Raw genomic sequence first — 16,115 nt, forward strand, 5'->3', positions numbered from 1 at the left:
CCAGCCGTTCCAACACAAACGCCTCTCTCTCTCTCTCTCTCTCTCTCTCTCGCCAAAAGCAACGTCCTTTTTTTTTTCTCTGTTTTCTCTCTGCAGTTCGTGCGACTGCACAAACATCATTCCTCTTCTTTGCAAAGCAAACCGACCCTACTTAGACTACCATCCCCATCAACATGGGTTTCTTTGATGAAAAAAAAACACATATTGAATCTGAAAATAGCAGTATGCACAGAAAAAACAGCAAGCTTTTTTAACACATACCTTTTTTCGACCTCCTCTTCTCTACCTAACCGACTTGCTCGTTCACGAGGCATGCTCTGATACCACTGTCAAAACCCCAACGGATCTCCTCGTGATCGTTCCTGGTACGAGACTCGAATCCTGCAAACAAACAAACAAACAAACAACAAGGGGGTGCAGGCCTGACTCACCTCCCAACCATGACAGCCGTGGGCAAGCCCTCAGTCTTGGCTGTCCCCACTGAGCCACGAGCTGAGCTAACTAGGTTGACGTACCGACCAATCTCCTCTTCGCGACGTCCCATACCGCCACGAAGCTACCCTTGCGGGCCTTGAGATTGCTGCCGGCCTCGACTGCGTAAAGCAGGTGCACGTCTGCAAAGACCATAGAGCTCTCACAAACTCGCGAGACTCTCTATATCCCAATAACTAACCTTGGCCACCCTTTTATAGGCTCTTGGCCGGTCATCGGGCGTCCACACTTGGGCGCCCGCCCATCCATACTTGGGTGCCCGCCCGTTAGTCTATCCCTAACTCAGCTCGTCAATCAGCCTGCCTAGCTCCAAGCTTCCCCAAACCTCGAAGCTAGTCTTGCGTGCGTGTAGCACACGGTAAATACACACTGTGCACATGACATACCATACCGTCGTCGTGAAGCTACCCTCGAAGGCCTCGAGATTGCTGCCGGCCTCGGCTGCGTAAAGCAGGTGCACGTCTGCACTAGATCCAGGCTCCAAGACCATAGAGCTCTCACAAACTCGCGAGACTCTCTATATCCCAATAACTAACCTTGGCCACCCTTTTATAGGCTCTTGGCCAATCATCGGGCGTCCACACTTGGGCGCCTGTCCGTCCATACTTGGGTGCCCGCCCGTTAGTCTATCCCTAACTCAGCTCGTCAATCAGCCTGCCTAGCTCCAAGCTTCCCCAAACCTTGAAGCTAGTCTTGCATGCGTGTAGCACACGGTAGATACACACTGTGCACATGACACTCTAAGCTGACCAATAGCTACTCGGGAGCCGTGTGGTAAAAAGCCCTCCATGTATCTAGGCGTCTCTATAAATCCATCATCAGTGATACTCATGAAGTGATCTCTGTAGTATAGCATCTTTGGTGGAAGAGGCTGTGGAGGCGATATCCATGTCTCTCGTGTATAGAGCTGCCATAGGTCCTGTCTCAATACTCTGTTCCTCTCACTATGAGAGAGACGGATATGTGGTGCATCCGTGTCATACTGGAATGGTGGTAGATGATCCATGTCTAGGCCATGCTGTGAGAACCAATGTGTGACCTATGCATACCATGATCCTCTGTCTCCTGCCTCAGCCAGCTGTCTAGATGCCTCAAAAGCTCTGTATGACAATCTGTCCTGTGGCATCTCTCTGAATCTGTCTAGCAGGCATATAGTCTGGAATATGGCCTCTACCATCATAGGAGGCGCAACAAACTCTGCTCGGATAATGTCATGAGGTGCTGACGGTTTGCTGTGTATCATGCTTGCCATCATGAGGGCCTGTGGTCTCTCTATCTGTGTCCACCAATGGGTAGCAAGGCCTGGCGCCCATACCGCTGCTCCATACATCAGTGCCGGTGTGACTAATGTGTCAAATAGCCATCCCTTCGTCCGGGGCTCCTGAAAATGCGCCTGGTGGCACTGTCTCTCCAGCATAGCCAATGCTGCATATCCCTGTGTCAATCTAGCTCTGGCTGCTGAACCCATGGTGAAGAGCGTGGCTGCTGCAGAGAAGGTAACCCCTACGTACACGTATGATGTCACCACCTCCACCTGGTGTCCTGTGAGAGTGAATGTCAGCTGACTCCTGCCTTGTCTCGATGTATGAAAGACCATAACCTTGGTTTTCCCAAGGTTCACAGTAACATCCCTCTGTGTGCAGAAATCATCGAGTGCATGTAGATGCTGTTGTAGACCTCCTGGAGACTCAGACACTAATACAATATCATCAGCATAAAGCATAATATGTATTGAGGTACCTACTAGATCAACTCCATCTCCACCTCCCCGTGTAATGAAGTCAGCCACCTCATCAATGTATAACCCAAATAGCGTGGGGGAAAGTGGGCATCCTTGCTTTACACCAATGGTGCTAGCAATAGTCTCGGATATACCTCCTGGGCATCTGACTCGCCCAAAAACCTGCTCATATAATGCATAGATGCCCCATGTCATATCTGCTGGTATGCCAAGAAACTGCAGGTGCTGAAAGAGTCTTTCTCGAGGTACTGTGTCAAATGCCTTGCGGAAATCCACAAAGCAGCAATAGAGCTTTCTCTTCCTCACTCTGGCCTGATCAATCATACATCTCAAAGTGAATACATGGTCAGTGGTAGAGAAAGCTCTCCTGAAGCCTGCCTGCCTTGATGAGCGTAAACCTGCTCGCTCAGCATATAAGCTAAGCTCTTGCTCCAACACTGCACCATAGAGTTTGGCCAACACGTGGCCAACCATAACCGTCGTGTAGTTGCTCGGATCGAGCATATCCCCTGTTTTGTGGATCGGCACAATGGTGTGCATCGTCCACTCCGCAGGCAAACCCTCTGCTAGTGCCCTGTTAAACAGGTGTGCAAGAAAAGGAGCCATAGAATCTACTGCATATGAGATGCTCACCCTGTAGGCCCATATGGTCGGCGGCCCGTCCATGCTGTAGGCGGCGGATAGCTTCCTTTACCATCGAGTGGGTAAAGAAGCTAGCTGTGGTAGGTCGAGGCTCCTGTGGCTGAGGTATAGGTGGCTGTTGTGGGGCGTGGTATAGGCCCTCTGCATATGTGTGCCATGTCTGTGGGTCTGCAATGGGTGTCGGTGTCCGGGGCTCTCTGAAGTGCCGCCATGAGATAGGGCTATCTCTACTCATGAAGAAATGGAAGATCTCTAGCTCCTGTATCTCTGCGAAGGCCTACCTTTTGCGGCGAATAAGTCTCCTCATCTCTCTCCTCGACTCCTGCTCTGTGATGGCTCCCAAGGCTCTCTGTATGCGGAGCCATGAGTATAGGGCTTTGCACTCGTCATCATAGCATCTGTTCTGGGGCATAGTCCCAGATCTCGCAGGCTCTCTTGAGTGGACACGATGTGGGAAGCTCTGTAATGTAGCCGTGTGTAGGAGTGATGCCAGCTGGGCTGTAATGGTATCCATAGGTGCCAGGGGATCCATGAGTAGGAGCCCATCCTCTACTCTGCCAGTGTATATGTCTGCCATGTCATGTGTGAAGTAGATGGTAGTGTGGCGTCGGTATGTGGGGGGATGGTGATACTGGTGATCTGGCTAATGAAAATGCCAAGTATGTATGATTTGCCCCAATAGGACGAGGTGGGATGGAGAATGAAGTGACAAGCTGTGATGCCTCCAAAGACCCCATAATGTAGTCTACCACCGTGTCTCCGGTCCGTGTATGACCCCCATGTGGGAAGCATGTCAGCCCTCCTGATCTCGGCCACTGTAGCATCCTGTTATAAATAACGAGACGATGCCTCGCTCCCAACTCTAGTAAGTGGTCCCCTTAATGTCCTCTGTCTGGTCCAGTGTCCTCTGATGTCCGACTAGCCCCTATCTCCTCTGGATCCACAGGGTGGAGGATCTCCATGTCATCATAGTCATACACCTCACACTGTCTGCTCTATGTGTGGGCATTGAAGTCACCCGTAAGAAATACTTCCCCTAGTGTAGAATAATACATAATCTCCTCTGACAGACAAGTGTATGGCGAGGCTCCTGTCTCCTCCTCCTGTGGCATGTCCTCTGTAGTGACATAGGAGGATCCTGATGGAGGAAAGTAACATAGGGCTATGTATATAACCCTGTCCTGTGAGAGCTGTAAGCTGATCCAGATGTATCTGGCCTCTGGATCCTGTGCTACCACTCTCAGTCTCCCCTGTAGCTCCCGTCTGAATAGAACTGCTACTCCCCCCGACCCTCTCGAGGTACCCTGGCGTGTGGTCCTCCTGTATGCTGACTCCCACTGGAATCCCTCTACTCGAGGTAGCCCTCTCTCTGGGCTCTGATGTGTCTCTGTCAGAAGTATGATGTCTCTCCTCACCATAACATGCTCCAGTCGTTCAGGCTGCACCCATAGGCTGCACCCATAGTGAACCATTAGAGTTCCATACTGCCATGTGTATCTCTGTCAGTGGCCTGATCTGTGTCCGATAGGCCCCAAACCGCTAATCCATGGGCCGGCCATCTCACTGGGGTGATACAAAACTGTCCATGGAAACTCATCATGGAATACTAAGAACATAAAAACATGGGAGCAACATCAGCTCTGAGTAGATGGTATACCCCTCTCCAAGATATCAAGCATGGGGCTGATGAGTATGGCCAAGAGGTCTCCCTCAGCTATGTCACGTGGAAAGGTAGCTCGATGGCGGTGGAGCATGTCCTGGATCTGGAACTGATGAGTGATTGTGGCCGACGGGGGGGACAAGGGCATCGGGCACGCTGGAGTGCAGAGGCTCGGTCCGAGGTAACTCCTCTCAGGCAAGGTAGGTCCAGAGTAGCTCGTGGAGGGTCCACAAGATCCACTATGTCGGTGTCCACCTCCTAGGTCCAGAAGAAACTGGTGATGGTTGGCTGGCGAGGGAGGGGGCGGGGTGGCTAGGGACGAGGCTCTCTCAAGGTGTCCCTATGTGTGTGGAGCTCAAGCAGGAAGAGGCCCAGGCAACGCTAGTCCTGGAAGTCAATGATCCTAGAGAGTGGAGCGAATCCCTCACGAAATAGACAGTGACACCTCCCGCGGATCTCATAGTATATTGGGCAGCGGCATATGTAATGCTCCTTCGTCTCAACCTCTGTGTGGCATAGTCGGCAGATCCTCTCCTCTATGGGTCTCCGTATAAGCTTCCCGGCTCTGAAGATGCACTCAGCTCTACCTGTCTCCACTCTGAGGCAGTGGGATGAAACCCGTATCTGGCCAATCGCAATCCACATGGCATGGGACATGTGAACACTCAAGTAGCCCGGTTGTTGGATGAATCCATCCTCAGTGAGTGTGAGGAAGTGATCTCTGTAGAAGTGCATCTTCGTGGGGAGCTCCGGAGGTGTGATCCATGTGCAATGTGTGTAGAGGCTGAGAAGATTTGACGGGATAACCCGATTGGTATCCTCGTGAGATAGCTAGAGAAAAGGGGAGTCCAAACTACACTGAAGGGGGGGCAGGCGGTCCATGCAGAGCCCATATACTGAGAACCAAGTGGAAACTAGTGCATACTATATTCCAGAGTGCCCCTCAAGTGCAAGCTGTTTGGAGGACTCTAGGGCAAGCCTCGGGTACCTGTGGGGATCCATGTGACTGATGCGATGGAGGTATGTGACTGTCTGGAAGAGTGCCTCTACTACCATCGGGGCTGCAGCAAACTCTGCTTGGATAATCTGATGTGGGACTGATGGTTTGTTGCAGATCATTCGGGAGAACATCATGACCTGGGGCCTCGCAACTCGCTGCCAATCCTCATCGGATAAATCTGGCCCCAGAAAGCTGCTCCATACATCAAGGCTTGTGTGACGAGGGTGTCAAAAAGCCAGCCCTTCATCCTGGGCTCCTGGAAATGTGCCTGGAAGCACTGCCGCTCAAGTAATCTCAAGGTTGCATATCCCCGCATCACTCTGGCATGTGCTGTGGGAAGCATGGTAAAGCGTGGGCCACTGAAAGTGACACCAAGGTAGACATAGGATGAGACAATCTCCACAAGATCCCCTCTATATGTGAAGCTCAATCTGGATGTGAAGGAGCGAGAGGTATTGAAGACCATTACCTTGGTTTTACCAAGGTTAATAGAGAGGTCCCGCTGAGTGCAAAAGTCATGTAAGGCATCCAACTATCTCTGAAGCCCTTCGGCTGAGTCTGAGAGGAGGACGATGTCATCTCCATAAAGTAGTATGGGGATCAATATGCCTGCGAGTGTGGGACCAGCCCCGCCTAATCCATCAATGAAGCTCGAGATCTCATCAATGTAGATGCCGAAAAGAGTGGGTGATAGAGGGCAGCCCTGTTTTACCCCAATAGTGCTGGAAATCTCCTGTGATGTACCTCCTAGGGCTGTCACTCGTCCGGTGACGGACTCATAGAGGGCGATGATACTCCAAACCATGTCAGATGGGACTCCGATCTCCTGTAGACGGTGTCCCATCTGATAACGTCTCTAAGAGGCCGCGATGGCCTATGAGACCAAAACTGAGAGTACATCTGAAGTTGGTGTCTCATCAAAGAGAACAACCAAATGAAACTGAAAAGTACAATAAACTAACTATCTTACATTTATAAGAATTGTAAGTAAGACTCCTAGATGATACTGAGTAGAAAATACTTGAAAATGTATATCAAGTAGATCCATGTATGCTGATTAGTTGAAGTGCTGCCCTCTCCTCGGATCAAATATCTCCGCCATGGGGCTGTCTAGAATGGAGAGGTCGTAGAAGCGAGGTAGGCACCTCCGACGCCGAGCAATAATGGCTTTGATCTGGCGATGGTGAGGATGCCGTGGTCGGGATCCTAGTGGGCGTGGCCGACGAGCATGACATAAGACGACTGCTCTATCAATGGTGACTCCCTGGGAGCGTGGCGGTGTCTTGATGGCCCGATGGAGGAGGTATCAAGAGGTGTGTGGGCTGGGTTGCTGGTGCTGGTGCTGAAGAAAGAGAGACCATGAATAGTACAATGATACCATGGGTATACAGTGCCATGGAAAAAATTAAAAAGAACATGAAAACTGAAAACTGAAACATGACTCTATCAGCCTCCTGATGGCAGATGTGGCTAAGGTGAGGGCATGTCATGTGGTTGGAGAATCTCACAGATCTGTCTTTGTGTGGTGGAGATCGTTGGTGCTCCGTGATGCTGGCCTTGCAGGGTTTTTTATATATATTTTTGATTGAGATGTGTGGTTTCCTTCTTGTGGTGATATTGTAATATAACTAATACAAAAACTACTTCCAAAAAGAAAGATAAAGGTTCGTTTTTTAACCTTAGAAAAATAGGTCTGCCTGAATTGGTTTGTTTTACTTCTGACAATTGCTGTTGGTGGTTTGGTTGGCAAATGTGACTTTGTGGTCAATCGAATTCACCACACAGACATGAACTTTGACACAAATCATGATAGAAAATCTGGAGATAAACCAATAGTTACCACTACATATTCACTGATACACTAGATGACTTGAAGATCGTTGAATGGTTGAAAAGTTCTATGCCTTGTACTTCGTAGTCCAAATTTTCATGGCTACCAAACTGCGATTATAGAGGTGGTGAACCGTCATAATGCCCAAGAAAGTAGGGGTTTTTTAATGTCCAAACCATGCAGAATTGATAAATTGATATGCGAGGTAGTTATTAGTTGATGCGAGGCTAGTTGGGTGCTGGGACAGAGAGATTGGAGGAATGCCCTTTTTAGGCCTTGAAAGACCACTTTTTGGCTCACCATATGTGGGTCTGAAATGTCCCAAGTCCCTTGCTGTAATGTCCTCATACTTGATGACTGTGGATATTTTTAGGGTGCTGCAGGTTATCTAAAGTGGTTCAGGTTATTTAAAGGGTCCTCTTATGCGCACCCTGCACGTTTACATGCTAATCATTATTCTGCACAAGTTTTGGGCTGGTGATGTCCACTTTGGCCCATACTTGGTTTCCGTGTAGATGTACTAATCATCATCACGTGCAAGTTTTGGGTGGTTGTGCACTGTGCCCCATTGTGAGCCCTAGTCCAGGGACATGTTGAGTCAGTCATTTTTCAGTGCATGATCCATCACGATTCTGTAACTTGCTTGAGGGGTGTACAGATGTCTGGCAGCTTATTAGGCCAAGTGCTCGGCCCTAGACATGAGCTGAGAACAATGTGAAGGAAAGACGCAGCTGTGCCAGGCAGATTTAGGTCCATAGGCTGTCAGAGATGGGAGATTTGCAGTAGCATTGCAGCCTAGCACATATGGCGAGCTAGATGCAGTGAAGCCATTGAGGGTACCCACGCTCTGCCTGCGGAGTCCATCAGGAGCATTTGGCTCGACATCATCCATACCCTCCGTGGTCAGTGAGGGAAGCTGCAGGGTGGGTCTGACCGCATGTGGAAGTGGTGGGAAGCTTTCTTGAGGCTCTGGTAGCCTGGCCCTTTTCTCACCAAGACAGGTGGTGATCCCATTTGGCATTACAGACCACTTGTGTGGTTATTCCCTCATCATAGAGCGGCCAGCCAGAGGAGAAGTGCATCTTTCTCCACCTTTTGATTATTTGCTCGCCACCTTGTAGATGAGGCGAGGTTGTATCTAGCCCTTCATGGTTGTATTTAGCCCATTGTGGCTATTTTTCATTAACTAATAGAAGGATCTATTTCCCGGGAAAAAAAAGATTTAGGTCCAACTTCAGTCTAAACAGTGTCAGTGGAGGTAGGTTGTGCAGTTCTGCAGACTTGCACGATGGGTGTCCCAGATTTGGTCGTGGGCTTGTCTACGTTTGGAATAAAAAAAGGGGGTTTGACCCCACCCTTTCATGAAATGTACATCTCTAGAGTTCTAGAGGTAGACAAGTTATAGGGAGCCTGATAGAAAAGTGATTGAACATGAAAAATCTAACCTCTTAAGAATCTGGCTTTCCAGATCCATTCAGCTACTATACTTGCAACCATCTCTGAGGCTTAGTCTATTGTTCCATGTCCTTCCTTGATGCTGGAATTTTTCTTAGAACTTATTATTATTATTCAGTAAATATTTTCTTGACATTTATATTTCATTTAAGTCTCAGCAACAAAAAGAAGGGACTTGTGCTTAGTTTGGATGCAGATTTTCTGGTTGATTTAGGGATGTTTTGCCTGGAGGTCTTGAAAACGGTTGTGGTTGCTGCAGACTATATGGAGGAACGGGTTTAGGTCTGGTAATATCATTCAAACTTGCTGCTGCAATGGGTGGCACTATGTGGGTGGAAAGTGATGGAATAGAGGATCATGGAAGCACCTTTTGGTTTACAGCCAGGTTTCATATACCTCCGTCCTGCAGCATGCCCTTTTTTCCAAGGGTCGACATGTTCAAGGATGTTCGTGGCCTTGTTGTAGATGACAACGAGACCACTAGAAGGATCCTGGTGGAGTTATTGAAAGTAATTTACTGTGCCATCTTTTGAAGGTTGTGAAGAACTATGGTCGTCTTTATTTCCGTGAAGAACTATGATCGTCTTTAGGAAATAAACTGTTGTAATGAACTGTAGTTTTTTTTTTCAGAACTGGGGAATTGAAGCTGATGCAGTTGCCAGTGTGGAAGCTGCTTTGTCTGCCTTCCAAAGGGCAGCTGAGTCTGGCCAGAAGTACAATGTAGTGCTGTTAGACATGTGGTTAAAAGGCACTGATGCTTCTGAATTGATTTCTTTTCTCCGTGAAAAACCCACTCTTTTGGGAAAATGCTGTGTGTCTGCACCACTTCTACCAAAGGAAAGGGAGGATTCTTTGGAGAGAATTTCTGAAGAAGTATTATCAGCACAATCCAAGGATCAAGGGAACAAAACTTTCACTGACAATAAATTGAATCAAGCATCGTCCTCATCATTACATAATGTGAATGATGTTACTATTCTTGACAAGCCCGAAAAGGGAAATTCTGGTTTTTCACATACTCACGGGCATATGTACGAGCAGGGCCCACAAAACTGTACATCTCTTAATCATTCTCCAGGAAGGCATACAAATTCAAGTAGTTTAGGTTATGTTCCCTCCTCAATTATACTGCTTACGTCAGTCAATCTCTCAGATGCAACCAGGTATCGTCTGGAGATTTTGCTTACAGCCAATAATGTGCTTGTTTTTCCTGACTTTACTGTACCTTAGGGATGCCTCACAACTGTGAGAATGCAATCACTTGTTGCAGAGTGTTTATAGTAGCTGAGGAAGGTCTTAATTACGTTCATATTCTGCTGTTAGGTGCAAAGACCTTGGTGTAATCAACCATGTCTCAAAGCCTATCAAGCGCTCCTTACTTCTCAGGGCACTGCAGTCAGCACTAGGCACCCAGGATACTCTATGTATTTTAGAGGTATGTATGTATGCCATAGCAGTCTTTGGTGTTTGGCCTTTCTTTTCCGTATTTCTTACAAAGAGGTTCATGCAATTTTTATCTTTGTGTTGGATTGTTAGGGTAAAGCATCTAAAGGATCTGAAAGCCCTGCCAAGAGCCTGCATATTCTGGTTGCAGAAGACAATGTTGTAAATCAGCGTCGTGTGGTTGCTATTCTATTACAGAAATGGGGCCATACAGCTGTCCTGGCTCGTAATGGAGCAGAAGCTGTGGAACAGGCCACTAAGGAAGCATTTGACCTCATTTTGATGGATGTGTGTTCGCTTCACCAATATGCAGTTTTTGTTGTTAACTGGCTCATGTGCAATACATGTTGTGCAAGCAAAAAATAAAAAATAAAGAACTTTATGATTGTTTGAAGTACTTAGGCTGCATGGGCTTAGAATTTTGGAAAATGAAAAGAATATGGCTACAATATTACATGCGAACAAATTTGGACTAAATGTACGTAGAACACCATCATCCCCTCGGCGTGTGTTGGGGCTGGACTCAAGAAAGCAGTTCTTTGTAAAAAGTGCAGTCACAAAGTACGTATTGTGGCTTATTCTTGAAGGAAGCTGATGCACAAATGTGCCTACAGAGTAACCCGAATTGGCTGCTCATGTTATGCAAAGCCTTCAATTCCCCCCCACCAAGTTATTGTGAGTGTTAACCTTAAGTTTCTGGGGGGTAGGGGATTAAAAACTGAGTTCTTTGTTAGGCGGGCACAAATATGCAGCTGCTAAGAGTTCTTTCCAGTGTTTAAATAGAAGGCAGGATGATTACTTTCAGTATGACCGTGGTACATGCTGCAATTTATTTCCTTAAAACTTCTCTTCCCATGAATCTGCCATGTGGCGTTGGATTAAAACCTCTTCTCTACATAAGTACTCAAATCAGTAGAAGAAGCTGTAGGCTTCAGAAGTAGTGCGTGCTGAGGAGTTAAATATGGTAACGCTTCTTAGATGTTCAACGGCCTCTCCTCCTCCCCTTCCAGCTTGCAAGCCTCCCTCTCTACCTCCCTGGCCTCTCAAGACCTCTCTTGTTTCCTTCCTGTCTGCCCTTTGTCTTCTTCTTCTTCTTCTCCAAATTTGTGTGCTTGAGGGAGGAGCAAGAGGGTTTTGGACGCTTACAATTGGTATGAGAGCACAATAACGTTCTTGTAAATACTAAAGACCCCAAACAAAGCGAGAACTTTGACCCTATCTTTCAAACACCAAAACGTGAAGAAGAAGATGAAGAGCTCTCCAAACAGATGAAACCCTAGCATGGCATAGTTTGTGTAACCTGCCATCCACATATATACCAGTGATCTCTGGGCGTCCAGTGTGCATTTGATTGGCCACACCGTACCTAGGTCCCCCCTCTGTCCATCTGCTCCTCCATGCTACACATCACTAGGTCCTTAGGCATAATGGCCATCCCTCAAGGACCTTGTCAAGTTGGATGAGCATTTGCACTTAATACACTACCCGGTGATGTGTCATCCTATGTGGTCATGCTGATGAAGCGGCTGCCATGGAGTCCTCCTGGAGGGGTGAAGACCAAAGGAAGCTGACACCTGCCAAAATGTAGCAGTCCGCATGCTAAATAACTGCTGTGAAAACATTGGAGGGGGGAAGGGGTGGAGGCTCGAAGGGGAAAAAAAGGGGGTTCACAGTGGGGAAGAGGGTGGCGACAATGAGACAGGAGAAGGCGGAGAGAAAAGGAGTGAAGAGTGGGCGAAGGAGGTGGCGGATCGAAAAGAGGGCTGACAAATTTATGGCATTTTATAGGGTTTAAAACATGTGAAAAGAGGCCATAAAGGAGACATTTTTATTTGGCAACCAAGTTATAAGTTATTGGGTTCACACTCATTTAAATGTGGATGGGCACTATCAATAATATTGGGCACTATCATTAAGGTTGGGCATCACAAGTGTTCTATTTGGCAACATAAACTCGTGGAAAGGAGGAAACGTATAGAAGTTGCCACATGCACCCCAATAGAGAAAACTTCCATTTTTATGTGGCTCTCTAAAATTTCGATAAGCTTGTATGCATAAGAGGTGGTCAACCAGGTCTACATTGCGGAGGATCAATCACACGTATGGAAAGCCTCCAGGCGACAACTGCCGTACCCATAGTCACAAGGGACGGGAACGGGGACGGGGACGGCCATATGTAGGGAACGGGGACGGGGGTAGGAACGACACTTAAAAATTACTTTGTCAGTACCACCCACTCGCCTATACGGGCAAAGCTTGCATGCCCATGGCTGTGCACCACCTCCATGAGGGGATGGGGTGTGATTGACCTCATCCCACCATGTCCATCCCGTCGTCCTTCTACGGGTAGTTGGAACTTGAAGAGCCACTACTACAAGGAGGATGCCATGGATGATGGATGCCTCCTTGTCACTTGATAGCTTGAGAGAGAGAGAGAGGGAGTGAGGCTTGAGCCTTGAAAGTTGAGGGAGAACTTGAGAAGTTGAGTGTGAGGGTGGGTGGGGGTGTGTGTGTGTGAAGCTTGAGAGAGTGTGTGTGTGAGGGAGAGAGTGTGTGTCTTGAGAGGCTACAGCTTGCTTGTGTGAGAGCTTGAAACTTGAGACCTTGGCCCTTGAGGCTTGCCGCTTGAGGGAGAAAGAAAGAAAGAAGAAAGAAAACTATATTAACGTCCTTTAGAGGCCACATCTGACCTATAGGACTAATCAGATACATCCATGTGATTACATTCCACTTCGGGGGCAACAAAATGAAAATAAAGATAAAACTAAAAATAGTTCAAATTCCCTACATGACCGTAGGAGAATCCTAGATAACATGAAGGATTTCTCTAGCAGCTACTCTTCATTACTACCATGTTTGGTTGTCCTGAAATCTGCAATAACAGCTCTACCTCTACGGTAGACTGCCCATTTTCCTTGTTTCCTTGCTTCGTATACTTTATTGAGTTCTTGTTTCCTGTTTTTTAGTTGTGTGGCTGTGAGTTCATCTGCCATCCACACCTTCGTTCCCTTAAGTGACCTTGTGTGTGTGTGTGTGAAGCTAAAGCTTGAAGTGTGAGAGGGAGTGTGTGTGTGTGTCTTCTTATAGGGAGGGAGGCAAGAGAGAGGCCAAGGCCCAAAGTCTCAAAGGCTCAAGGCCTATGGGCCAAGGCTAAAGGCCCATGAAAAACCCCTCCCAAACAGCCAAAAAAAAAGGTCAAAAATGTGACCATTGCCCAAACAGTAACCTGCGGCGTTCCCATGCAGCCGTCCCCCACAACTGTCCCTTCTTGGATCCGTCCCCGGAACGCCGTCCCTTGTGAGGGACGCCCAGCTAGGGACATCTGTCCGTCCCCGTCCCACAGTGTTCCCGGGACGGCGTCCCCCTGTTCCAAGGGTCCGTCCCCTCCGTCCCCTGTGACTATGGCCATACCCATTGCACCTGCCTGTCTATACATGCTGCAACTGAGGGTATTGCACCTGCTGCTCCTATCTGTACCGTACCTGCTGCACGTGTTGAATCCACTGGCTGTTGACGTACAGTACCTACTGTACCTGCTGCCAGAACCTGCTGTACCTGTTGCCGGCTACTTTCTGTATCTGCTGTACTAGTACCGTACCTGCTCTACCGGCTTCGTTTTGCTGTTGACACCCAACTCTACTATTGTTGAATCTGCTGCCCGTCAATGTACAGCACTTGTGCTGCCAGCTAAGAGAAGTAGTGGGCCAAGGAGTCACAAGACAAGGCCACACACATAAGCTGCAATACAAGACATTCTTTTGCTAATTAGTTATTAAAAATTTATTTAGCTTGTTTGCTAGAAATTCTTTTGTTGTGGTTCAATAAAGACTTTGTTTGTGCGTGATTTAGCTATGTATTTGTCTATTTTTGCAAGTTATTATTACTATTATTAGTATTATTTTTTCTCGGGGTCTCTATTAAGCTTTTTTTTAAAAAGAAATATAAAATTTTGTTTGTTTTTGGTGATTCTCTTCTTTCTTTTAAAATTATTCGTAAGTTTGGATTCATCTGGCCTTATGACGGTATATGCAATACAAGACAGTAAAGAAAGAGGGGTACAATACAGTGACTGAAAGCCGACACAAGCAAGTGCAAAGACAAAGTGGCCAGTGGTGTGGTCTTGAATATGCTATTAAACAATGCAAGGCAAGCTGTCCTGTGGTTCTAAGAATTTGGGGGATTTGTTATAACTTATTGAGAATAAACACAGAGGACGGTTGCTTCCATTACGAGAGAGACTGGGACGTGGTCCTGTGAGATTCTCTTGGTTGTATCATGTTATTGATTCACTTTACCCTTTTGTCATAGACCATTTTATTGCTTTTCCTTAGCCATTGGTCAGGGAACAAGGAAAGTGTTTGTTCCTGTCTTTCGTGCACATGTTGGAAATCTGGTGCTAAAGCACCCTCATACTTGTACTAAACAAATACTCCTTGGAATGAAGTTGTTCCTCCTGAGGGAGGGGAGGCGGCGTGTTCCGCCCCCAATGATGTGTTGAGAGAGGATAGCTTTCATTCAATGTAAAATTTCTCATTGTTTTGCAAGTGTATTTTTTTTTCCAGGAAAGAGACTTCTATTAAGTATGAAAAACATACAACAATCACGGCTATAAGCCGGAATAGAATCATCCCAATATGTAAGGTGATTTCGATCACTGAGGAGCATCACGATGCCATGAGAGACCTGTGGGACTAGAGGAAAAGAAAATGCCATGGTCCCACTCCCGCATAAATACAACGCGCTTTGCCTGTGCGGAACGAGAGGACCCCTGAATATGAGCCCAAGTAGCCATGAGAGTATTGATAACATCCCTCCATATAGTACTAATGCACTGAGACCCAAAAATCTGGACACCCTCAATAGCCTCCGTGCATCTAGCTCTCGAGATCTGCCATGCTGTAATACTAGCAACAATCTCCCAACTGGTGTCAATCCTCTGTCTAGGGGGGGGGGGGGGGGTGTAATCAGAGCGAGGGACATCCTGCAATAAACCATGTTGGGCAATACCTCTATGAATGAAAATGGTAGAGTCTGTAACACTGCCCTTGTAGAAAAGCTGCGGGCCAGACTGGGAGAGCCAAGCAATTGCCCCCCAAGTCACATACATGGCGTGGCCACTCAATCTGCCTATAAGCTGTGGGCTATAGAACCCCAAATATGCTGTGCAGTGCTACATCTCCATAAACAATGCTACAGTCTCAGAATTTGCCGCACATCTCGGGCAGGTAGGTGGTACACCGAAAACCGATCTCCACTGATTGGTGGGGAGACCACCATGTAAACATAGCCAAAAGAAATGAGAGATCTGGCTCCTTCTGTATGAGTGCTAAAGCCTATGCCAATATTTGCGCTGTATCATTGGAGAGATATCATCTCTCTCTCCCAGTGAGGCCTGAGAGTAGGGATCCTATGCATCTGTCGAGTGAGGAGAAGCCTAGCATTCCGGACCCTAAAACTAAAAAAGGGAAGGCTTTTCAATGGATCGAAGGCATCAATCCACTCCCACTCTCTTGGATCTCACTAAAGATATCGGATAGGACTACCGCCATATAGCCACAAACACCAAGAGCCCTGAGTCACTATCTGAGGAGAAGGATCAATGAACCAATGCTTCCCCGAATGACCAACAATCCTCACTGGACTAAGCCTAGTATTTGGGATGATCCCCTCCATGCTATATCTCCTCAATCTCCCTCCAGGCATGATAGAATAGATGATGCAATTTGTAGCCTCTTGGCCTTTGGAGAGCGATGACCTGCAGAGGTATGCCTATCCTCGAAAAGACTCCCAACCGACTTGGGTGGTAGTCTCCATGAAAGGTCTCAGAGAGTCACTCATGCGGAATAGCTGC

The 16,115-nt window shown here is 47.4% G+C and overlaps 1 protein-coding gene across 3 annotated transcripts in view; it reads left to right on the forward strand.

Annotated features, from left to right (window-relative positions):
- The window catches only part of LOC147623995 (uncharacterized), a 149,673-nt gene that overhangs the window by 101,436 nt on the left and 32,122 nt on the right, over positions 1–16,115 (forward strand). For all 3 annotated transcript variants that reach the window (XM_086820678.1, XM_086820681.1, XM_086820679.1), the window contains 4 exons: positions 9,081–9,330; positions 9,452–9,984; positions 10,145–10,256; positions 10,358–10,552. In XM_086820678.1, coding sequence (XP_086676804.1) covers positions 9,081–9,330; positions 9,452–9,984; positions 10,145–10,256; positions 10,358–10,552 — 1,090 coding nt within the window. The remainder of the gene's footprint in view (positions 1–9,080; positions 9,331–9,451; positions 9,985–10,144; positions 10,257–10,357; positions 10,553–16,115) is intronic.

The sequence above is a fragment of the Cibotium barometz genome, chromosome 26, assembly GCF_041138505.1.
Source record: "Cibotium barometz isolate CiBa-2024 chromosome 26, ASM4113850v1, whole genome shotgun sequence".
NCBI classification, from domain to species: Eukaryota; Viridiplantae; Streptophyta; class Polypodiopsida; order Cyatheales; family Cibotiaceae; genus Cibotium; species Cibotium barometz.